The 23,756-nt window shown below is 45.1% G+C and overlaps 1 protein-coding gene across 1 annotated transcript; it reads right to left on the minus strand.

Annotated features, from left to right (window-relative positions):
* Positions 1 to 4,000: 4,000 nt before the first annotated feature.
* Positions 4,001 to 22,669, minus strand: MRAS (muscle RAS oncogene homolog). The gene is made up of 5 exons (XM_009996047.1): positions 22,360 to 22,669; positions 12,821 to 12,974; positions 9,444 to 9,543; positions 8,038 to 8,117; positions 4,001 to 4,946 (listed from the first exon to the last, which is right to left on the minus strand). The coding sequence occupies exons 1-5, from the start codon at positions 22,550 to 22,552 to the stop codon at positions 4,847 to 4,849; spliced, it is 627 nt and encodes a 208-aa protein (XP_009994349.1). The 5' UTR covers positions 22,553 to 22,669; the 3' UTR covers positions 4,001 to 4,846.
* Positions 22,670 to 23,756: the final 1,087 nt, after the last annotated feature.

Below are 23,756 nucleotides of genomic sequence, written 5' to 3' on the forward strand. Positions count from 1 at the left end.
AGATTTGGAGACAGGGATGAGAGCAAGGCAAGGCAGGAAGCTCCCAGGGGAGGGTGGGTAGCACCCAGTCCCCAGCTCACACCATTGTGCTTTGTTCAACCCCCACAATTGTGTGAGCAGCGCCTGGTGCATCAGCCTTCACTTCAAATTTCCTGCTTTTTGTCGGCTCAAGTCCCAGGGTCTGCTGCATGAAACATGAATCTTATTGTGGAGCTTGCAGGAAAGAAACCCCCGCCCTGTAAGCATGTGCCTGGGCCTTTCAGCGGGCTCCCAGCACCAAGGCTCCTGCTTTAAGGCTATGTGGGCTACTGAGATGCAAAGAAGCAGGCCAAATACCCCACAGGGTCCAGGCTGGCTAGGCTTGGCTTTATAAAAGACTCCCAATTCACAAAGTTCCTTCCTCCTCCTCTTACTCCTTCTCTCTTACACGCCAAATTCAGGATTTTGTCCGAGTCCCTCCTCTTTGGCTGCTGGACCTGATGATGTGTCCAGGCTGAGCTCTTGAACTATGTTGCATGTCCTGGTCTGCATCAGAGACACCTGGGAGAAAGGCTGGAAACCAGAGAAGTAATAGTGCTTGTGGCAAGTCAGACTGCTGTGTTGGCCTTGTTGTTGCTGATCCCCCAGGATTTGGCAAAGAGAGCCCGAAATTAAAAAGAAATAAAAAAATGTCCCAAAACTGCCAGAAGGCTTTGAGGATCTTGCCTGTCTAGTTTTCACTCAGCACTGCTGGACGTTCCCATCACTGTGGTAAGCACTGACTCCTGTGCACACCAACCTGGTGGGTTTCATGTCCTTCCCCAGCTCCCTCCCTTTGGCACTGCACGCAGCAGCAATGCACGTTTCTCCTGCCTCAGAAAGCCTTAGCCTGCCTGACCTGCTGGCTGTTTATTTACGGGTGACTTCTTGGAGCCTGAAGGAAGCAGCAGTGATTTGCCACAGTGGTGAGAACCCCCCGCCTCAAACCAGAGCCTCCATGATGCTGCTCCTTCTCATCAGTCCCCACCATGGGATCCAGCACATGCAGAGTCATCTCCCTGCTGTGTTCTCCTGCCAGCAAGCCCGATGTCATCCCAGAAACTGTGTCTGTGAGATCATCTATGAAATATTTATTCTCCTCACATGCAGGAGAAAAAGAAGCAAGAAGCCTGCATAATATTGATGGAATCCCTGAAAGCCAAACATGGCATTATTTACAGCCTAATTGTGCAAGTGATACTCAGTTTTGCAAAACTGGTGACTTCTACTTCAGACTTGGTTTGATGCATGGGTGAGTACCTAAAAAACAGGTGAGATGGCTTTACAGAAGAGCTCAAGCATCCACAGGTACCTGAAATATCCAAAGAGCTTTATAAGAAAGGGCTCTCAAACCACCCAACTGGCTGGTCAACTGTCTGAAGACGTACATCTGGAGCCATTTCAGGTGCTCTGAGCAGCCCTCACAGTGAAAAAGGTTTTCCTTGTGTTTACATGGAACCTCCTATGCTCCAGTTTGCACCCACTGCCCCTTGTCCTATCACTGGACATCACTGAAAAAAGCCTGGCTCCATCCTCCTGACACTCGCCTTTAACATATTTGTAAACATTGATAGGTCATCCATCAGCCTCCTCCAAGCTGAAGAGACCCAACCTTTCCCCACAAGGGAGATGTTCCACTCCATTCATCGTTTCTGTGGCTCTGCCCTGGCCTCTTTCAAGCAGTTCCCTGTCCTTCTGGAACTGAGGGGCCCAGAACTGGACACAATATTCCAGATACGGCCTCACAAGCTCTACCTTCCAAACTCCTGTTTAGCAGAAGAGGAACCTGGTTGCTGTGAGACAAGCAACTACTGATTTACTCAAAGGCTGAAGATGACAGGTCACATGGACCATCAGCTCTTTGGAAAATGAGCTCTAAGTGCACCCTTACAGGAACCTTCTCCAGACTGTCTCTGCCCATGGCAAAGAACTCCCTCTCCATTGGATGCTCCATAGAAAAAAATAAGCCACCCACCAGCATGTTTGGTGTTTTCAGTAGCATAGGTAGCACCAGCCTGTGCCTGTCAACTCAGGTCTCTAGGTGCTGCATACAGCAGGGAAAGTCCTCTTGGTTTGCTAACAGCCTGAATATGAAAAGATGAGTTAGATGGCAACAGGCTTTGTAACTCTTCATTTTGAGCACCCTAGACTTGTCAGATGTGATCCCTGTCAGAAAACACTCCTTGCTATAAAGATGCTGATGAACATAGAAAAAGGACATGCTTTCCCAATTTGCCACTACTCATCTTCAGCTGTTAATCTGCTCCTTTCCCCTTCTCCCCTGCCCCCCGTTACTCTTCTGTATCTGTTAGTTGCTAAAGAAGCTGAAGAAACAATTAAGATACTTCAGAAAAGCAGATAAATTTCTCACATCCAGTTCTGAGTACCCAGCAGATATGACTTGAAAAACACACACGCTGTTTTTCAAGCAAGTATTCCCAAGGGTTTAGATAAAAATAATAAGGATGAGGGGTTTCAGCAGAAATCAGGTTAAGTGGAAGGGTTCTAGGGGGTATTAGCCAGGCTCCCTGAAAATACCATCATCTTCTCATGTGGGAGATCACATAGCATTAGTTGTGTGTAATTAAAAAAAATAAATAAGCCAGCAGCCAGGCTAGACAGGGATTCTGGCAGGAGAGAGGTAACAGGGGTCACAGCAAATTGGGTTGGTTGCACCTATCAGGCACTTTCTGATTTCCTAGAGGTTTTCAAGGCAGAACAAATGAGATGCCTCCAGGGAGCTCCTCAGCCCCAGAAGGTAGTGGCAGGTCCCAAAAGCCAGGACTTGACCTGGATTGTTTTTTAAGTTCAGTCAACAAGGAAACAACATAGTGGGAGAAATGCTGCTGGTCTGGAGCCAGATCTCAGTTGACACAGGGTGTTGCAACTTTACTGAAGCTTGTGACCCACATCCAATGTAAGAGTCTATGAAAAATATTTCTTCCCAATATCTGCCTCCTTAATCCAGCCTCAGCATCTGTCATCACACAAAAGGGGATGGAGGAAGAGGAGCCAGTGTTACAGTGAGCAGCTTGCTGAGCCAGGTGCAGACATTCTGGCCAAGGCTAAGACTGTGCAAATTAGGAAAACGTCTCCATTAGTTGTACTCACCTGAAGAATAATCAGCAGCCAACTCTCATTTCAAAAGGTGGCCTGGCAAGGAGTCAAGAAATGAAACCTGGTGGCAAATGGATCGCAAAGACAAACATAAACAATAAAGTTTATGATGATCCACCATCTTGAACAGATCTTCAACAGTCAATACCCAGATTTTTTGTACTCAGACACACAAATCTCAGGCATTCATACTCTGCCAATATTTTAAATCATGCCCATAAAGCATATTTGAATAGGATTCAAGCTGATGAAAAGCAAATTGTTACTTTTAACAGGGTTTGGTGACCCTGTGAATGGAGCTCATGGCTTCATTCCAGCAGATGACAATCCATTAAATTAAAAAATGACACTGCAATACTTAGTGCCAGCAAAGGTGTGAGAGAAAATGAGGCCCTTCCATCATATGCACAACCATACTTCTGGTGCCACAGATGGCAGCTTGAATGGCTGTAGGTTTTTGCCTTTCCTTTTCATAAGGTGTAAAGATATTTAGTCTCTACTATTTTCAGAGAGACATTTTAGATATGCTAACCTTATGAAGAGCCACATCCCACATGAGTAATTTTCAAAACACCTTTCAAGTCACCAGCTCTCAGCAAATGGGGGAGAAGAAGAAATTAAGAAACCTTGAGCCAGAGCCCATAAACAGATTTTTTGTGTGTGTGTGAGATGAGCCTGGGAAAAGCAAAACAATTCATCTACCCAAGAATCACTTTGCAAGGAAAGGTTAAGGAATAATAAAGAGGGATTTAGATCACACCACTTTATACACATTTATGAGGGAGAAATTCAACACCCAGATAAGAAAGATTTCAGGTTTTACTTCCTCTCTCCTTCCCTCTCCCTCCTTTAAAGATCACATACCTTACATTTGTAAATTACTTTAATTTAAATACTTCCAGGTTAACAAAACAACTTTGACATGCCCAAAATTACAAAACAGAAACAAAACCTCTTGACAAAGGGTAGGAAAAAAAAAATAAATCCAAGCCCAAACCTCCTTTCCTAAGCTGGAGTTTATGGTCTGTGAGCTGGCTGCCCTCCAGAGTCTGACACAATGTCTGGAGCACCCAGAGCAGCTGGAATTCATTTTCTTCCTCCAAATCGATGCACTTTCATATGAAGTTGTGTTTTGGCACTGCCGTGTAAGAGAGAGTTCAGTGCAAAAAAATCTAACCCCAGCCGTGTTTCTTTGCAACCCAACACTTGCTGAGCAAACAACAAGAAAGGAGGAGAGGACAAAAAGAAAATTTAGAGAAAGTAAAGAAAAGCCCTCTCCCTTCCCCACACATATGCAGACGACTGTACCAAACAGGGGGGCTATTCATGGCTGTTCAGAAATGAGTCACATGGAGAAATATTCACAGATAAAACCAACACTTTTTTCTCTCCCCCCCCTGCTTTTTTTTTTTTTTCTTTTTAAAATAAACATCATGGAGGCCTCTGGAAGGCGCCGGGGATGTTTGAGAGTCAATGTCCTGCTGATCCCTTCTGCCTCCCATTTGTTGGCTCCTGTGCTGGCCCCCACATCCAGCCCCGCTCTGGGAGGGGTCCAGACCCCCTCCAGCTGCCTCCTCTGAGCCCAATCTGCTGCTGGGAGCCCGAGGGGGTGGCAGAGCCGTGGGGACATTGCACTGCTGCCCCTTGCCTGGGCTGGTGGTGGGTCAAGGGGGGAGGAGGGAAACATCCAAGGCACTCCCAGGCGGTCCCGTCACAAAATCACACACTGGAGTTTGTGGGAGCCCGTGGCTCTGTCCCCTCGCCATTTGGTCTTTTTCTTCTTCTTCTGGCTTTTCTCTGGGATCTGTTGCCTGTTTTGGGAGACAAAGAGGAAAATAAGCAGGTGAGACACAAGGCTGGGTTGGACATCAGCATCCCAAGCCCTGGGCAGCAGCAGCTGGCATCTTGGTGTGCCTATGTATATTTGTGTATATACCTCCATATACCCTGTCACCACCATGTGGCTTTTCATGCCACACAGCTACCAAGACAGCCATCTGCATTTTCAAGGAAGGAGGAAAGAAGCTGTAAGGAAACATTAAGGTGAACAGCAGGGATGCATGTCCTGCCAGGGCACTATGGCTCTGGTTGCCCTGGGTGAACTGCTGCCTTCTCCCCTGCCACCAGGCTGTTCTGGGGAACAGGAATGCTCTAAGCAATGCAACTCATCCATCACACTGCTAAGGCTCGTTAGGGAGGAAGGTGAAAGAGATAAAGCATGCATAGAGAAATAAACTCTTTCTGGAAAGACTGGCTTTGAGCTGGCATTGCCCTTAGCCAACTGCACTGATGTGGAATTGGATATGGAGGGGTGCTAAAAAATAACAGTGAAAAAACAAAGTCTGGGGCTCTGGCCTCCACTGAAAGCTGTGAAGAGCGCCAGAGCATGGAGAGTGAGCTGACCCCAGAAAGATGTTCCTGGTTGCCTAAAGTCACAGATGTCAAATCTCTCTGCTGAGAGCCCTCCTGCGCTGCGAGCAGCCTCCACAATGTTATGTTGATGGCTTCTTCCTTTCCATTGCAATGAGGCATTGCCCAAATGTCTGTTTGCAACTGTACTTGTTTGCCACTCAACCAGCACAGTGGTGCAAGTTCAACAGAAGAAGCTTTATAGTTCAAACACCCAACAGGCAGCACAGAAGCTTAGATTTCATTGCAAGATAAACCACACCAACACCAGGAGCTTCTGTAGATTGTGTCTAACTAACCAACCTGAGTTTCAAACCCAGCCTCTTTACTGTGCTATATACCAGGCACTAAATTGAGTTTTCAGACCAAGTTATCCAGAGCAGGATGAGACACAGTTGGGGGACAGATTATTACAACTTGTTTTTTTTACATGTTTTTCTTACAGCCTCAGCTCCCAAATGCTTGCAACTATCTGAAAAACTCAGATTTGACTAATATGATTTTTTTCCATGAGAATGAAGGCTGGAGGTATGAAAAACATGAAACTTAAAGCTCAAAACTAGAAAGCTGAAATTAAAAAATACTATAAAGTTAATCTGGATAAACACTAAGCAGCCACAAGCTGTTCACAGTGTTCTGGAACTGGTTTAGAGATTCAGAAAACCATGTCCTGTGCCTGCTCAAGACTTTGCTGTGACAGACCTTGTGTACAAACTGCTGCAGCATAAAAGGCATATCAGGAAATTCAGAAGATCTACTGGGCAGACTCAATCATCCCAGTCCTTTATGGATTACTTCCAGACAACAGTTCCTTGCATGAAGCTGAACACACTTGGAATCAACCAAGTGCAAGGAGCACACACAGTGCCAGCCCTGAACAAGCATCCTTATCCTGCAAACCCCCACAGGATCTGAGGAGCCTCTACCTTGTAAAGCACTCCAGGAACAGCACAGTTATTAGGGAGCCGTAAATTTACATTTTGTTTGCAAAAGCTCACTTAAAAAAAGAACAGTAATACTTGATGGGTGATGCCATCCTATGCCTGTGGACAGTTTGCAAAGGTGCTTTGTGGCAAATGACCAACTCGGTCCCATAGCACCTCTGCTCCCTGACTTAACCTGAGTTCCAGCTCTCATGAACATCTCTGGTGCCCTCAATGCTATGGAGGGTTTCAGTTGGTTTTCAGTCGACTTTCATGATGACTACTCAGGGAACTGAAGTGCATCACCTATTTTTGAGGTTATGGAGTACCTTTTTAGAGCTTGAACTTAGCCATGTCTCATTACAACAGTCTTTCCAACCTGCATCTATATGGAGTCACATCATATAGAAAAGGCAAACAGAGCCTCACCATTGTATTTTTGCCATGTGTGTTTATGTGTGGTTGTTTTTTTTTTTCCCCCCAAAGTAGAATAGATGTTGCTCAGAGATCTCTCTAACACAGAAGTAGTATCTAGCCAGCTAATGCTGAGTTACAGAGCAGTTGGGAAATGGCTTGGGACATTTCCAACTCAGCTCTATAGTTCTCTGAAGACTTTCTGCCCCCTGCTTTTGAGACATGTGGGAGGAGTGGGCAGTACCATCTGCTTTTGATGGAGGCTGACTCGAGGCTGTGCTAAGATATTCACAAGTACAGATACACTGTGAATAACTGCCTTGTGGTTTAATTGCCAAGTGAGGCACTTGGACTGCACAGCAGGGAGGAGCACAATTTCAAGCTCACCACCCTCCTAAAAGAAGAAAAATGAGGGCCCAGAAAAATCTGGCAGACAACTAGTGCCAGAAAAACAAATCTCAGAGAGATGTGAGGTTATCAGCTGAGATGCTGAGATATGCATGCAGCTCTTTTCCTGCAGGGCAGCAGGATTTGGAAGGCAGTCCCTCCCTGCCGGCAGCAGAGCAGGGGTTCGCCTGGAGAGCAGGCGTTTGCCAAAGCAAGGCAAGGCAGCTCATGCCAAAACTGGGAACAAACCTCTGCAGTCTGAGGAGGAAACCTGTGGCTTAGCCATTAGGTCATGCTGCTTCTCACACAAAACAGCTTTATTTTTTTCCATTAAGAGAGCAGAAAATGTTAGAAGTTACCCACAGCACTAGAAGTGCGTAGAGTCCTTTGCCAGTTCTTTTTAACCTCTGGCTATGTGAGAACTTGAGAGGACAAAGCTATGAAAACCGAAATTACTGGTCCAAAGCTTTTAACATGGCCTTTTAAAGCTTATTATTATAGTAGGCTTTGCACTGTTCATTGAATAATGTATTTTCATCATGGCCACAGGTAATTCTCAACCCAACCTGCCTAGCACTGATGATCCTAAGTGCTAGTAACATCCCTCTGCTGATACAGGGCACAAATATTTAAAAAACCCAGAAATCCCTGACCCCCTACCAAGCCCCCTGGACCCTGCTCCCCAAAAAGTTGGGTCCTAGCTCTCCAGGCCAGTACTCCTGCAGATCCTAACCATGAGCAGTGAGCAAGTGAAGAATTTGCAGCTTACCTTATTACCCTCACAAGATCATGGAAGGCCTTGTCAACATTTAGAGGTGGGTCCTTGGCACTTGTTTCTATATAGGGAATCTGGAGGAGAGAAGCATATCATGAAAGAGGCTGGTAACAGCCTACATGTTGGTAGCAAACAAGTCTCAAAATGAAAAACCCTAAAGGCTGGAGAAATCAGGTGTCTAAGAGACCAGCGAAATAGAGGTAAACAAAGTGTTGTCATGACACTGCTATCAACACCTTCACACTCACAGCAAAGTCAGCAAGCACTTGAAAAAGGCCTGGAATAAGCACCAGGCAAACCAGCTTCTATCAAAGCTCCAGGTTTGGGGAAGAAGAATCATAGACTTCATGTTGTCAGATGTTATCTCCCCCTAAGTTATGCTTGCAGACATGAAAATAGCCGAAGGTTGTTGAAAGACATGCACTTGCCAAAAATTCTTGCTTGCCACATTTTATTAGGACTATTGTATGAATATTTCATTACTACAATTTCCCTTCAGTGTAAGATGATCTTCTCCTTCAAAGTCTGACAGGCAGATGGGGCCTCCTTAGAGTGCTTGTCCAGCACATTGGCAGATTTATAGAAGTGCCTCTGATAAGGTATGTTCATACATGGTCTTTTCCAAAGGGTTTGCATACAGATGGGTTCAACACATTGTGTTGCAGTTCAGTTGTCCTGGCTCCTACAGAAAGGAGCTTCCTTGGAGAGGGAATGAACCTGCCCTGCCAAACTCCCATCATGGCTTGTTTAGAAACATTGCACAGTTTGCTGCTTAGGCAGAGCAAACTTCCAAGGGGTCTCAGGCTTGTTTGCCTTTAACTTTCCTTCCAGTTCCTCCCATAGGAGTTGTTGCCTCCCTCTGGGTATTCAGGCCTGATGTCATTTAGAGGTGATTAGTGGAGTATAGTATCATCTACACCCATCAAAGACCAATTTCTTGGACTAAACTATGGCATGAATAATGCAGAACTAAGATGGAGGGCTCGATCTAGACAGACTTAACAATCCTTTAACTTAATTAACAAGCTCATTTCATTCAGACTCCAAGGTAGACTTCCTACAACCTGACTCTGCCTTTTCACTCCATGAGGGTACACTTTTTTCCCTCATTTTGAACATTTCATGTTTCTCACCACTTGCAGACACCTTGTACATGTGGCTTCATGATGGACACAGCTTTGCTACAGCCTAGTGCACAGCAGAGGTTCTAGTTACAATGATGAACTGGCTCTATGGAAAGAAATCTGCACAGCAACTACTTTGTAGTAGTAAAAAATGCAATTGCAAATGTTTGATTGTAAGACTAATGCTTTAAATCAGCTCCAAATGAGCAGAGAATTCAATTCTAAACGCCTGTAATGGAACTTAGAACAATCAATTAAACAATTCCGCAAACTTACATTATGTTTTGTTGCCATTTCTCTTCCCTGTTCTCTTGTAATTTTCCGTAAATGCATTAGATCAACTTTGTTCGCCACCAAAATCATTGGAAAGGACTCTCTGGGAAAAAACAAAACAAAACAAAGCCACCCCCCGATTATTAACAGTAAAAAAATCCTGAGCATAAGTTTCACTTTATGATGCTGGCACCATCTAACATTCTCAGCCACAGATATACCGTGTGTGTACAGAAACATAAAGAAAGATCATACGAACACACATCAGCCCCAGACTGTGCTACACATTTGTACATATTGTAGAAATTTACTTGACAAGTTGCATGCATGCACCCATTTGTTTTTAATTGCAGGCACTCCAGGGACTTAGTGCCATCATTTTTGCAATGGCTGAGAAGAGATAAGACTGAAGATCCAGCTGGATGTAAAAGAACTACAGAATTAGTCAGGAAATTAGACAGAAACAGATCTTGAACAGGAGATTGGGACTCTCTTGTTACAGTTAGGGCATCTCAGTAACTGCCTATCCTGGCAGCTGCTTGTCATTGCAAAGTAACAAGATATGGTGGAGGAACTGGTCTCAGTTCATGTCCTGGCCATCCACTGAGAGCAACTGTGGGGGAAGAAAAGATGGACTCTGAAAGCTGGTGCTTAGAGGGACATCAAGTAGGGGAGAAAATGACTGGGATGAAAGATCCCATCAGCTGTTATCCCTAGATGAGCAGAAAGACTGGCAGTGGAAACTGGAAGGATGCTGGAGGGAACCAATGATAGCTGCTAAGCTTCTAAACAGAGAGCAAAATCCTGATGAACAACCATACTTTTGCACCAAAGCCATCTTATTCTGTAATAATACTCAGTATTCTCTAACTTTACCAGGCATGTAAGTGACTGTCTTAAGCCACCCACCTCTCCACAGCAGGTCCTGTGCAAGGATCTCTTGACGAGGTGTGTGGGTCAGGCTCTACCCCCATCAGAAAGCCCTATAGCTCTGGTGGTTAAACTGAACTGATCCAGCTTGTGTCACCAGAGGTCCTGGCAGAGCAGCTGCTTCCCACCCCACCTCCCATACAGTGGCCTCTCCTCTGGCTGCATGACACAGAGAGTGAAGTTGTGCTGCAGGGCCTTTACCCAATGCTAGGATGGAGGAGGTTGCTTCTGATAATTGACAGTTCCTGCAGTATTATTTTCTTATCTTTAACTTTAAACCCTCCTAAAATGATTCCTGTGTTCTCTGTTGTAACAAAACAGATTTTATTGGGGTAAGGAGCAGCTGGCCTTTTTCATTTCTGCCTAAAACACTTCCCTGAATAACTCTGGATTTTCAAACAGCCTTTCTGTGTCATTTTTCATCAAGACGATAAGGGCTCCATCCTCTCTCTGGCACATTGCCCCATTGCTCTGGCTGGAAAAATACCATACTGCACTCTGCATCTTAAATGAGTCTTACAGTTATTCATTCTGATAATGTGGCTTTGATTTAATTTTAATACCTGAGCACTGATCTATCTTGACTCTGATCATTCTGGAGCAAAACACTTGCTTGTCTGGATTATTTAATTCCTTTTTGGCTTGCAGCACATTGATAAGAAAGGGATTACATTTGGATAGTATCTCATTTGCCTTGTTTACATTAGGCATAAAACTCTGTGGGGACTTTGTTCCCTGTTGTAAGCTGTACGATTGCTAGCTGGACAAAGCTACTATAGCTGGAAGCTTTACTGTTATGAAGGTTATGGAAGAAACAGGAGGGAGGCTTAAACAGTCCTGCTAAGGTGGCAGCCTGCAATTCCTTTGGATTTTAAGTTGCAAAATCCAACTCCTAGCCTGAAAACCAGGGTGATGCTGTGCTCCCAGCTACCTGTGGGTTTGGCAGGATGGTTTGTTTACTTGTGCTGCTTCTACTGCTGTGATTTTCTGAGCAAGCTCAGGTTTTGGATGAAGTGTTGAGCTTCTCGCGCTCGGTGCTTCAGTGGTGTCGAGCGGGGAAACAAAAAACCTCTGCAGCTGTTTCACTTCCTGCTTCTCACAGGCTGGCCACGGTGTTTGCACAGCACGCAGAGGGGTGAAAGTTTCAGTGCAGAGCAAAACAATCACTACTGCATCTTATTTTCACAAAGTTAAATTAGATAAAACTGACATCAGTTTGGGGCAGGCTGCAGGAAACACTGTCCTGTCTTCTTGAGCTTTCAGAAACAGATTTCATTTGCCCCAAGCTGAGCTGACAGTGAAGAAAAGACTGTCCTTACTAGGGAGGCAGACCAAGTGACTGACATTTTTGTTCATTTAGATGAAATCAAAGGGTGGCTCTTCCTTTATTTTTCACTCTTGTGGGCTCTGCTTTGGATGCTTTACTGGAATAGCTGTCAGCTGTGAACCTCACATGATATGAGTCCACCCTTCCTGTGGGGAAGTTATTCAGAGCTGTGAAAGGAAGCCAGCAATGAGGCCCGAACCCTCTGGTGACTTCTCTTGATGACTTCCATAATTAAAAGCCATTATGAATGGAAAAACTAAGTGTTTCAAAGCTGCAGACATATAAGGGCTTAATTTACACCCCACCCAGTGAGGATGAATTCATCACCTCTTGAACTGGGATGGGAAGAGGGAGTTATCTTGGAGACAAAACCCTGGCAGCTTCCCCTTGCTGTGTCAGGACACATTTGCTCCCCACAGTTAATTTCTCAGTGCTACCTTCTCCCATGCATGCACAAGGAGGGGAGCGGGCAGCCTCTCTTGCTTTCTAACCAGTCACAACAAAGATGTTTTATTCATTGAACATGGTCGCTACAGAGCATTATGCATTAATTGGATTACACCCCTTGTAAGAAATACTGCCTCTTCCAGTGTGAGGTGTTTTCCCCTTCAAGACACTTGTTCACAGCCCCAAGCCATGCAGGACCTTCTAACCTTTGTTTGGCACAAACTGAAGTCAGAGAAAGGAGGATGCTGCCAGGACACACAAAAGGATTCCAGCTGAACACTTGCTCACTCCTCGCTTGCATTCTCAAAGTGCCTGCACTGTGCACAAAGCATCCTTCTACCTCTTCAGAGCCAAACTGGTTACCTCCAAAGGTGTCTGACTGCCCTTCCAACACTGCTCTGCCAGACTCTTCTGGCTGGAGTTTCTCCCTTCCAGACTCATTTTCACTCCGTAATAACACTAATGACCTTTTCCATGTTGAAAGCACTAGATGCTTATCATAAAAAGGTAAAATACTTCCTTTTCTTCACATGTAGGTCTACAAATCCACACAGAGCATGCAAGGATTTGCTGCAGGACACCCAGAAGGTCAAAGGCAGGGTAAGACATGCAGCCACCCCAACAGCATGGTGTCCTGAGCAGCAGGTCAGGCAGCACCTGGCTCCATGGCACCTACCTGTCCTTGACTCTGAGGATCAGCTGGTGGAACCGGTCCACGTGCTCGAAGCTGGCCTTGTCTGTCACTGAGTAGACTATAAGGAAACCATCTCCAGTCCTCATGTACTGCTCCCGCATTGCACTGAACTCCTCTTGGCCCGCAGTATCCAGAACTAAGAAGAGACAAAGGTTTTTAGTTACTGTGAGGAACTGTGGCTGCTGTTACCACTGTGTCCCCTGCATGGCCTTTCTGCCTCCACTGGGGTTGGTCCTCTCAAAGAATACAAGACTTGATCAAAGCAAGTTGGATGGACAAGGTGGTTTCTTGTTATAACACAAAAACCACGCCCAGACCCCACTCATTGCTGTGTGCCTGTGCTGGGAGTGGATGGAGTGGAAGACAACTCCGTGGGTTTTACTTTCCTTTTCCAGCACTAACTGGCCACAGGCAGTTACTCTTCTGGCAAGATACAGCTCAAAGTCGCAAACCTTCATCTTACCCTCTCTGAGCTCTCTCTGTTCCCCACAGAAAAAACCCAAGACTGGAAGAGTAAGTAAATGCCAGTTTAAATGCCATGGATGATCTACAAACTGTGTAGTGAAGCAGAGCTGGGTGAAAACCCAGAGCAGTACGTACAAACATTTATTTCTCTCAATACCTGAAAACACAGTTATGTGCTTTCAGAGCAAGACGGTGCAGCCTTGAGGAAATCCCCTTAAATATTTAGTCCCAAGTACTGTGTGCTGATATTGAGAAGATAAGTTAAAATAAGCAGAAAAGCTTTAAGTGACTTGCACATCTTATATAGCAATTGTGCTTCTGTGCACTGAAAATGCCTACATCTATGATCAAATCCCCTAAAACAGCCCAGTTATGACAATAACCCAGATGCTGTTCCCCACCAGATTAACCTCCTCTCTGATGTGACTGTAACTCACTGGTTCTCTATCACCCTGCCTTGCAGGGGATCCCATCAGCTACATGATGGACCATACACTGAGCAAGCTAAGCCAGCCCTCTGGGTAAAAAACACATAATGATGCACATCAATGCCAACTCTTGGGCCCCAGCTCTGTGGACTTGGCAGGACTGTGGCTGGCAGCAGGAGGGTACAAAAGAAGCTCATCAGCTTAGGCTATGTGAGTACAAACATGATGTGTGCTCAAAATGCACTGGCCACTCAGAAGCAATAGTCCTCAAGCATTACTGCATCCTAGAGGCAAATGAGGGACCTTCATGATGACTGGGAACATTTTCACACCCCAGTCAACTGGGCTGAGTGGGAAAACTGTTTCCACCTCCGCTGCACAGCCACAGCGTTAGCACGCTGCTGCCCACGAGTGATGGGGAAAGCCCAGGGCACCAGTGGATGGAGACTGTGGCAAAAGCATCCTGCTGACAGAGCAGCAGGGCCTGATACAGGTTTTTCTAGTCTGAGCATGCCCACAATCCTACCAAGATGTAGCGTAAGTACTCTGGCTGCCCCGATTTTCAGATGAGGCCAGGATAAAGCCCATTCTTCTGCTGGTTTTACTGGCTGAATCAGCACAGGTGGCCACAGGTGGACATGTTGCATGTCACAGTGCACCCCACAAGCCAGCCCACACCTTCACTATATATCTGGAGAAAAGGTTGGAGGACCTGGAGACCGTACTTGGTGGCAACAGGCCCTTTAAAGCTTCAGCCTCATTTGTTCGCCTGCCTTAGCTGGTCTTGAATATCTGTTTCCATGACCCCCTAAAGTGAAAAAAGCTTCTAGGCTCTTGCAGATACCCAGAGATTTAGGCTTGTTTGGCAAGTAGCTGGAGCATGCTGGAAAGTCACAGGTCTCTTCACAGCCCTTTATCCTGCTTCTCCACTCTAAATCTAGGAAACAGGGGCCTCAGCTCAAAGGCATCCAAACTGTTCTTAAGGACTGTACAAAAAAGAAGAAAAAAGAAAACAACCCAAAGACTCTGCATGTGCTGGTGAATTTCTATGCCCTGGGCAGAACTGCTACCATGGAAAAAGGCCAGGACCATGTGGCTAGGATGGAAGAGGAAATTAATTCTTCCTACCCACCCAACCTGTAAGGAGAGGCTGGGCTGCCCTCATCTGACTCCTGCACCAGCAGGCCACAGGATCAGGGCAGGGCTGAGAGCTGGAAACGAACACACACACAAAACAGTCTCTTCCCCTCCCCAAGATACATACTCACTTGTGGTGGAGTGGGATAGGTTCTCATAGGGGGCCAGGCTCTCTTGCCCTCCCTCCCCCAGAGACAAGGCAGGTGCCTGAGCACAAGCTGTAGGCAGGAAGATGGATCTGCTGTTATCATGCATGGTAATTTGCTTAGGGATTCCCCTTGCTCTAGCATGTTTGCAAACCTCATATGAAATACCTCAGGAGCATCCAGCTATGTTCGAGCACCTATCAACCCATCCCTAGCTGCCAGCTCTCCAAAGATTTCCATCCCCTGCGAGAGGACGGGAAACAAGCTCAGGGACAACTGTAGGGATACCCGAGGGCCAGCACAGGGCTGTGGTCCTACCACTCCTACCTACCTTGCCTGGATCCTGGCCATGGCACCACACTAAACACATGCTGAGCGGCTGTGTCAGCAGCTGCTATTTAAAGGAAATTCACTTGCAGCATTCACAGAAAGGTGAGCAAGTCTAGGCAGCATCTAAAATGGCACTTTACAAATGCAAGCAAAAGACAGATGGATTATTCATGCAAAGTTAAGCATCATGCAGATGGCCAGAGAAAAGTCCTTGTTTTAAGTTTAGATGTGCTCTTCATAAAGACAACCCCCCAAACCTAACTAACACTCCTGCGCTACATGAATTGTTAACAATCAGAGAGAAGAGTGCAATCAGAATCCTTCGTAGGCAGGACGGGGCCACATCCTGGAATGTATCAGCACTGAAAAAGGGCCAGATGCAGGTGGCTTTTCTTCTGATATAATCTTGTGGCAAAAAAGCTTCAAGAAGACATGAGTCATACCTACAGAAATTGTAAAGTAGCAAGGGGAAACCTTAGGGAGGTGGGCGATTCAACTGGCTTCCCAAAGCGGTGAGGAGATTTAGGATGTTAACCAGCACTCACTTTCTTCTAAAATTCCTGTTTCTGCAGATGGGATGCCAGAACACAGAAATAATCATGAACAGAGAAGAACTGTGAGCTCTCTCTTCCCTTAGTACCCTTTAAAACAGCAGTTTCCTCTAACTGGCAGTTGCCCCACTGGCAGCACATAAAAGCCAATGTGGAAATAAGACTGGACCAAAGCACAGTGGGTTTTCCCTACCTCATTCTGTCAAGGACTGAACTCAGATTCATAGCCTGTACAGCACTTGGTCAGGGACTTCCTACAGCAAACCTGGTGAAGTTCCTGCAAACTTGACCAAAGAAGAACGTTAACAAAAGTGTTTGGCTAAAGATCAAGGAGAGAGAAGCCAAGGACTCTGTTGTAGGAACAAACATCCAAAGAGGGTAAAGCCATGTTACAGACCTATCATACGATCAGCTGGAGACTAAACTAAGAACAATTAGGCTGTGAGAGCCCAGCAGGGAGTTCTCCTGCTTTGCAGGTAGGAGATGGCTGACGGAAGAGATGGCCTCTTCCACTTTTCAGTGGATGAGACCCAAGCTGCATAATGAACTCCTTGCTAACTGAATCCTGCCTCCTTAGAACTCTCCACACCATTTTCCTGCGAATCCTGATGCATAAGGCAAGAATGTGGGTGCTTTAAGGCACACTTCTGAGCAGACACAGAAGCCCAGGAACACACAGAAATTTGTGGCCCAAAATAGGAGCACTTGGTGCTTCTAGGTATTTTATGTGACCACACCTCTGTAACCAACAGTGCTCTGAGTGCTCATCCAGAGACACAGGCATGCAAATCTAAGCCAAGGTCAAAGATATACTAAGAAATCTAAGTCACATCATTGTTTGTCTAGAGCCTACGCTGGATTTAGTTCGGATTCAAACACAGACTTCCCAGCCTTCAGGGAGTTCAGATCTGGTTGTCCAGGTGTGCTCCACTTCTCTTTTCATACCTTGACAGAATTCCCTCCTACATCTTTACATCACTGGGCAGCTAGGTGTACAGATCAACTCAAGACAGTTTCTCCACTATCCATGGCATCTAAGGGGCCAAAGATGACCAGACAGGCAGGTTAAACCCATTTTCTATCCTTCAGCCCTTGGGTTTCACTGCCTGAATCAGACATGAGCAGCCTGTTTCAAGCAGTGACTGCACATTGCTGCAGTCAGTCCTGAAAGCAGCTCAGTGTGGGTCTTGGAGCACCTTGCCCTCCAGCAACACTGGCTGCACATTACAAAGCTCACGGACAGGATGCAGCTGCTGGTATCTACGTCAGTCTCATGCTCAGAAAGGTGAGCACAATGTGTATGACTTAAATTTTGCCAGCAGTTTCCAGTGGAAATGCCTCTGACTAGTGATATGGAGCACATGCACAAGCATTTAAAAGGGGCTGGAGGGGTCAGCAAGCAGGTAAGATGAGCAATGCCAACGAGTCTGACTCAGGTCTCTTAATATGCAACACATGAAAAATCCCTGGAGTAAAGAACACAACTGGGAATGTAGCACTATCAAGGAACCACAGGTTACAGAGCTGGACTCCTCATGGCACTTTTCTCCAAGTCTTGCTTCCCTCTTGGCACCACAGCTCTGCTTCAAAGAGCGGGGCCAGGCAGAAACTCCATCCCTAGCTGCCCTGAAGCTTGGTAGCTAAGCTCAAGGGAAGACCTAACCTGACCTGATTAGCCAAACCAAAGTGTCTCATACTGAGGAAAGCCATCTGCCCCATCATCCTTCCATCAGCATTGTGGTAAAAGAGGGCAGCCTCCCTCAGACAGTGGCTTCAGCTGAGAAATTAGTATTCTGAGCACTGAGCAGATGGAGTGCAGGGGCCATGGATCTATTCCCACACCCCAGGTCACCCTGAGGAGGTATGAGGTACCCATGCTGTAAGAAGGGCAAGGCAGATGCTTCACATGGTCAGTCTGATGCTTCTGCTCCTTCTCAGACTCCACACTGCCTCCAGCCTGAGAGATTTCCTCAGGGAAAAACATGCAACTGGGAAACACTGGGGCTTTTATGAGCCCTTCTTCTGTGTCCTAACTAAATACACAGATGTCATAACATGGAAAACCCAAGTGCTTGAATTCTTGCCCTTTATTTAAGGAAGAAGAAAAGAAGGGCCTTCAGAAGATAGGATTCCACATCAATAAACAGAATAACGATGCGAGCCCTTAAAGGAGCTCTTTCTTTAACAAAGGGCAAGTACTCAAAGCCTTGTGTTTTCCATGTTGCAACATCAAAATTTTCCTGGCAGGAGAAAAAATCCCCACAACCCAAGACAAAAAAACCCTCTTTCAATGTTGCAAAATCCCAGCAATTAGGGGAGAGAAAATACTGTACACACAAATAAAAGAATTAAAGTACAAACTTAATTTGAATTTTAAGTCTTTCAATGATCCTGCTCAAAGTTTAAATTAAAACAAATAAACAAAAAGATAAAAAAAGAAAGTGAGCTGCAAACCAACCCTTCTGCCTGCAAGTCTGAAGTGACCTTTGATCTCCCTCTGGCCTCCTGGCTGAATTGTTCCCAAGCTTCCTGAGGAGAAAACCAGAAAAGCAGACAGCCTGTCCTGGAATGACTAGCAGCAAAAACCCTTGGCAAAAAGGGATGCATGGGAGACTCGGGCAGAAAGGGCAGAGAGGGAGCCTGAGGGAAGGAATGGTGCTTGGAGTTACTCTACAGGGATGCACACCAAGGCTGTGCAGGTCCAGCCCAATGCAAGGGCTCTCAGGGATAGGGAGCAATTTGGGAAGCAGAGAAATTAAATGGAAAACTGAAGCATGGGAGCAGGAAGACAACTTACAGGCAGTGAGATTTTAATTGAAATAATACCAGGAGAATGAAAGGGAAGAGGAGGGAGACCACAGCATCCTTTCACCCAACACAGACACAATTCCTTGTTTTGCTGGTACCAACTGGCACAGCCTTAATGACAGCTAATTTGGTTTAGTCCAATTCATCAACATGCCCAAGCCAGGAGCTTGTGCCTATCTCCTCCTCTCCTCTTTTCATTTACGTTTGGTTTATGAGCCATAAGGAATTTTGAACCATTGGGAATTTTTTGCCATATTAAGGTATTCCACTTTTGGCCTCATGCCCAGGTTAGTAATTCCAGACTGGCATTTTGCAGTTCCACCAAAAGAAATCCTCTGCTAATTGCTAAATTAGCCTGCACAGAGAGACAAGTGTACAAAATTAATGACAGCAAATCAACTGGAGTAACAGCTAATCAAAGCAGATTAACCCTGGCCCCCACTTAATTCTGGCCTGACATGTCTGTAATGCACCTGCATGTGAATGCATTTAACCAAGCACATCACCCTGCTGATTTCAGTATGAGCAGCAGGGAATAAATGAAGATAATGTATGCAGAAAAAAATTGGAGGTTGATCTTAAAACCTCGTTGGGGTGGAAGCAACTGAAAAAATGGGTTAGTCATGAATTGCCTTTGCATCCCTTATTCAGGGTAAGTGCCCTGTACCACTCTGCAACACTTGTCCTCCAAGTACTGCACTGAGGGTCATATAAAGCTGGCTTAAGGCAAACAGTCAAGTATTTTTGTGTAGTGTTGAACTTGAATATACTAAGCACAGGTCTCACAATCTTATGGGAAGCTGGGAATTATCATAGACTCTTTGATAAGAAAAGAGAGACAGAGACATGCCAAGCCAGAGAGCAAATACGTAAGAGTTTAAATGTAGGTTTGTCCCCAAGGTCTAAAATCTGAAATAAAAGCCTATTGCATTGAAATCTACTTTCAGTGAGAGATTTCAGCAAAGGAAAAAAAAAAAAAAGCAGGTCCAATATTTCATGACGCTGCCAGTTAGTGCTACTGAATAAAATGTGGGTGGAGGTCTTCATGGAGAGAAGCCAAATGCTTTATGCAATCTGGCTAGCATAAGGGTGGGTTTTTGTTTTGTTTTGTTTTTTTACAGCATAATGCGTGTGCAGATACCAAATGCTAGAGATGCTTTGTACAGACCTGCTCTGGCAACAGCCTAGAAGAGGGGTGTGCTGTGTTTTTTTTTTGTTGTTTTTTTTTCTAAGTTGTTGGATGCTGATGTATTTGTCAGGTTTTTTTAATAACTATTTCTGCAAACTTAAAAACATAGGGAAACCCTAACATATTCTCACTTGGTAGTCTCCTCTTCTAAAACTAGTTCCTATTTTGTGGGTGAGCAGCTTCTTCTCCCCACCAAGCACTGTATGAAACACCAGCTTGTAAAAGATTTGGACATGAAGAACAACTGGAAAGTCTAGAATTTATCTTGATGCATCTTAATCCTTCCTATCATATTTGTCCCTAATTTTATATGGTAAGTGATTCATGCAACCTCGTGTAATCACAGCAAGAGCAGCTGTGTAAGTATATGGTGACCTCAAAGAACGGCCCAGATCCAAGACTATCTATGACAGGAAGCTGTAGCAGAAGACACATGTGATAGTCAGTCTTTACACCCTGTTTCTATGGGGCAGATGGTAAAGGCTCACATACTTTTCCAAGCAAGAGCATTGCCATTCTTCCAAAATCCTGATTGTTCGAAATCTCAAGCAGAAAGGAAGAGAAGGAGAAGCTGCAGTTTCATTTCTGGGGGTGCAAGGCATTTATGGGCACATGAACTCTGAAAGTCAAGGATTCCCAACATGCCATTCAAGTCCAAGGCTGAATTTATTTCAGCCCAAGTAAAACCACTAAATTCCATTTGAGCAAAATAAAGGCTTTTTAATTAAAAAAGGGTTAAGTTTCTGCTTGTAGGATAACAACCTCCTTCCTCATTCCCACAAGGTCAAGGTTTGTTTTTTGGTTTTTTTTGACTAAAAATTCCAAATGTTCAGTGAAAGACACCTTTTCCACTTTCAAATAATTTACAAAAATCAGGCTGTTTCAGCCAACACCAATGTGTGCAGCAGCTGGTATTGTTACATCAGAACATGGGACATACCAATGAAGATGAAGGTTGCTCATTTTAGAGGGCTGGATTCTGAACTAAAAAGAATGTAATTATTTATTTTACAGCAGGATTGGATTTTCCTTTTATACAACTGGCATTTTAAAAATAAGGTGCACAGGTACATTATGTGATGGTTAATTGAGAGCAGGTAGCTGACTACAAGAGATACAATTGGGCACCCATTTCACAAGTATTGCCCCATATCAGCTATAAACTACTAAGATATTTAAATTTAAAAATGCTGACAAGATTAAGTTGGGTTTTTATTAAACCACCAAGTAAAGGTTGTTCTTTAAGGACCTTAGGGCTATAGGTACTCAGTAAATTGTATCGACAAATCCTTAAGAGTGAAATTAAGATCTCAAGTTTCCAGACCAGGCCTACACTCTTCATAACAAACCCCACCAGCCTCCACATTCCCCCATTCATGCCAGTTCCCAGTGTTTTGTCCCCACACACCAATGATACATACACAGAGACACTAAAGATCTTGAGCGCCTTCATAACAAGACTGGATGCAGGAACTTGATGCAAGTGAGGTTAAATGTAGTTCATTTGCATTAGTGGCCACATAAATTTGGGTAACTAAGGCACAAAATATTTGCTTGCTTTAATGTACTGACTAATTATAGCATAAAGCCAAACAGAACTTCTAACATTTAGCAGCATGATTCCCCTGTGGCTGTGGTCAGCCTGTCTCTTGCAGCACAAAGTTGCAGCTTTAGGTAATTTAGGGCTTTTTCCTCATCTGCAGAATCAGTATATTTTTGTTTCTTGGGGGGTTGGGCTGGTTTGTGGGGTTTTGGTTGATTTTTGTTTGTTTTAAAAGGGAATTGTTTTTTGTGGTTTTTTTTCAAGGAGCTGAAAGATCTTGGTTACAACAGCTCTCCAGGCTGCTGCCCTACCCGCATTTAAATGGAACAGGTAACTAGGTATGAAAACATCACGCCTGAATGATAGGAGTTAAGAGGTGTTACAATTCTTCACTGTCAGTGGATGACAGCTTCGATTAAATGTTCTTTTTGGATATAATCCTTATTCGGTTACCCACTTGCTGTTATTTCACAGGGGATGAGCCTAACCACAATGAAGTACTGTTAGCAATAGCACTGCACAGTGCTATTCTTCACCCTTTGTAGAAACCTGCCCCAAACGTCTATGATGATCTATGGGTTTTTACACTTCTGTAAGAACCATTTATGTGGTTCTGTGACTAGTTAGAAGAAAGCTTACTGAAGGAAAAAAAAAAAAAAAAATCAGTAAAAGGAAAATTGGCTTCATCCTGGCTCAAACCAGGACAATGTGCAGAACGGGAACCAGCACAACTGGAAACAGAAGCTTTGCTGGAGATCAGCTGCAGACCATGGATCACAGCTCACAGGCTGCACTCAAATTTCTGGCAGTCCACAGCAGAGTAGGGGGGACACAAAGGCAAAACATGCTGTGGGACAGGCTGAGGTCTACTTGCACTTATGCTCAGCTATAAGGGAAAGGGAACTATGAAAATAGCTCACTTACCATCAAGAATTGCCCACTGTCCATCTATTTCTGTGTGCTTCAGGTAGGAGTCTTCAATAGTTGGGTCATAGTCCGGCACAAAAATCTTCTGGAAAAACTGAATGGTGAGAGCACTCTTCCCCACACCACCATCTCCAACCACCACCAGCTTGTACGTAGGGAGGTTTTCGCTGGGAACAGCACTTGTAGCCATGCTGCCCGTGTGCTAGGCCTGCTGGAGAAAGAGATTATCTCCCATCACTCACTGGCAATGAAAAGAGGGCAATGTGCAGAAGGCAGCTTTCACCTGCTGCCTAAGAGGTGAGGATGAAGGCAGTACTGACATCCAAAGTCCTTTTGGACAGGAGCCGCAGCACCTGCCCTCCCCAACACCTCTACAACAACTCAGACCCCTCACTTAGAAGCACAGACAAGCCCGTAGCTGTGGCTTGTTTACTCCTGCCTCATCTACAAGGATTAATTGCCACCAAATGCATGCAAAAACCTTCTATCATCTAGCCATCTTTCCTATAGGGGCTGGGCCCACGTGGCCATGCCAAAAATCACCCTGGCTCGGTGCAGGTGCCAAAATCCAGGTAAATTCCAGTTGCCAGTGAACAAATCGCACTGAGAAGCCAGAATTGTGCTACTCTCCACTGCCCAGGGTACAGCAAACATTAAATAGTGCATTACCTCCTGGAGCCAGATCTGCTGGCAGAACCAGTGGTGATGGATGGGAGGTAAAGGTTCAATCCTGGCTCTGTCAGCAGTCACAAAAGCACTTAGCTGCTCTCTTCTCCCTCATTTCCAAGTTTGAGAAATAAAACCAAGATGGCAACAGGCCAGGAATGACAGGTGTTTTTTGTTTTGCTTTTTAAAAAACAAACCACAAAACTAACCCTGCCATGGCAGGAAGGCTGGTTTCTGTAGCTGTGGCACAGCCCCGAGAGCAGCTTCCCCTGCAGTGCAGTCACTCCACTCCCCTCATCCTGGGTGAGCCACAAAGGAACTGAGTCTTAGAAAAAACAAGAAAAAGATTCACTGGCTGCAACTGGGCAATGGCACACATGTGCAGAGAAAGAAGGAGAGGCAGTCACTGCTGAATGGCCCATTTCAGCACTCAACAGCAGTGACTGGTTATTTAATCAGCCAGGCAAGGGGCTTTGTACACATGCTTCAGATGACAGTGCTGTGGGCAGCAGTGATGCTCACTCAGATCACCTGGGAAACAGATGGCCATCTCCTAGATTTGAACGGCCAGTGCATTTTCAGGGAGGTTTTTCAGACAGTTAAAAAAAAAATTTAAATCCATCCTTATCATAAGGCTCAAGAGAGAGGGCAGTGGATTTCCTTGGAACTGGTTTTCTTCATGCAAGTCATCAAGCACGGGAGCAGTTATGGTGATACTTTTGCAGGCA

The sequence above is a fragment of the Chaetura pelagica genome, unplaced genomic scaffold, assembly GCF_000747805.2.
Source record: "Chaetura pelagica isolate M959 unplaced genomic scaffold, ChaPel_1.0 scaffold3, whole genome shotgun sequence".
NCBI classification, from domain to species: Eukaryota; Metazoa; Chordata; class Aves; order Apodiformes; family Apodidae; genus Chaetura; species Chaetura pelagica.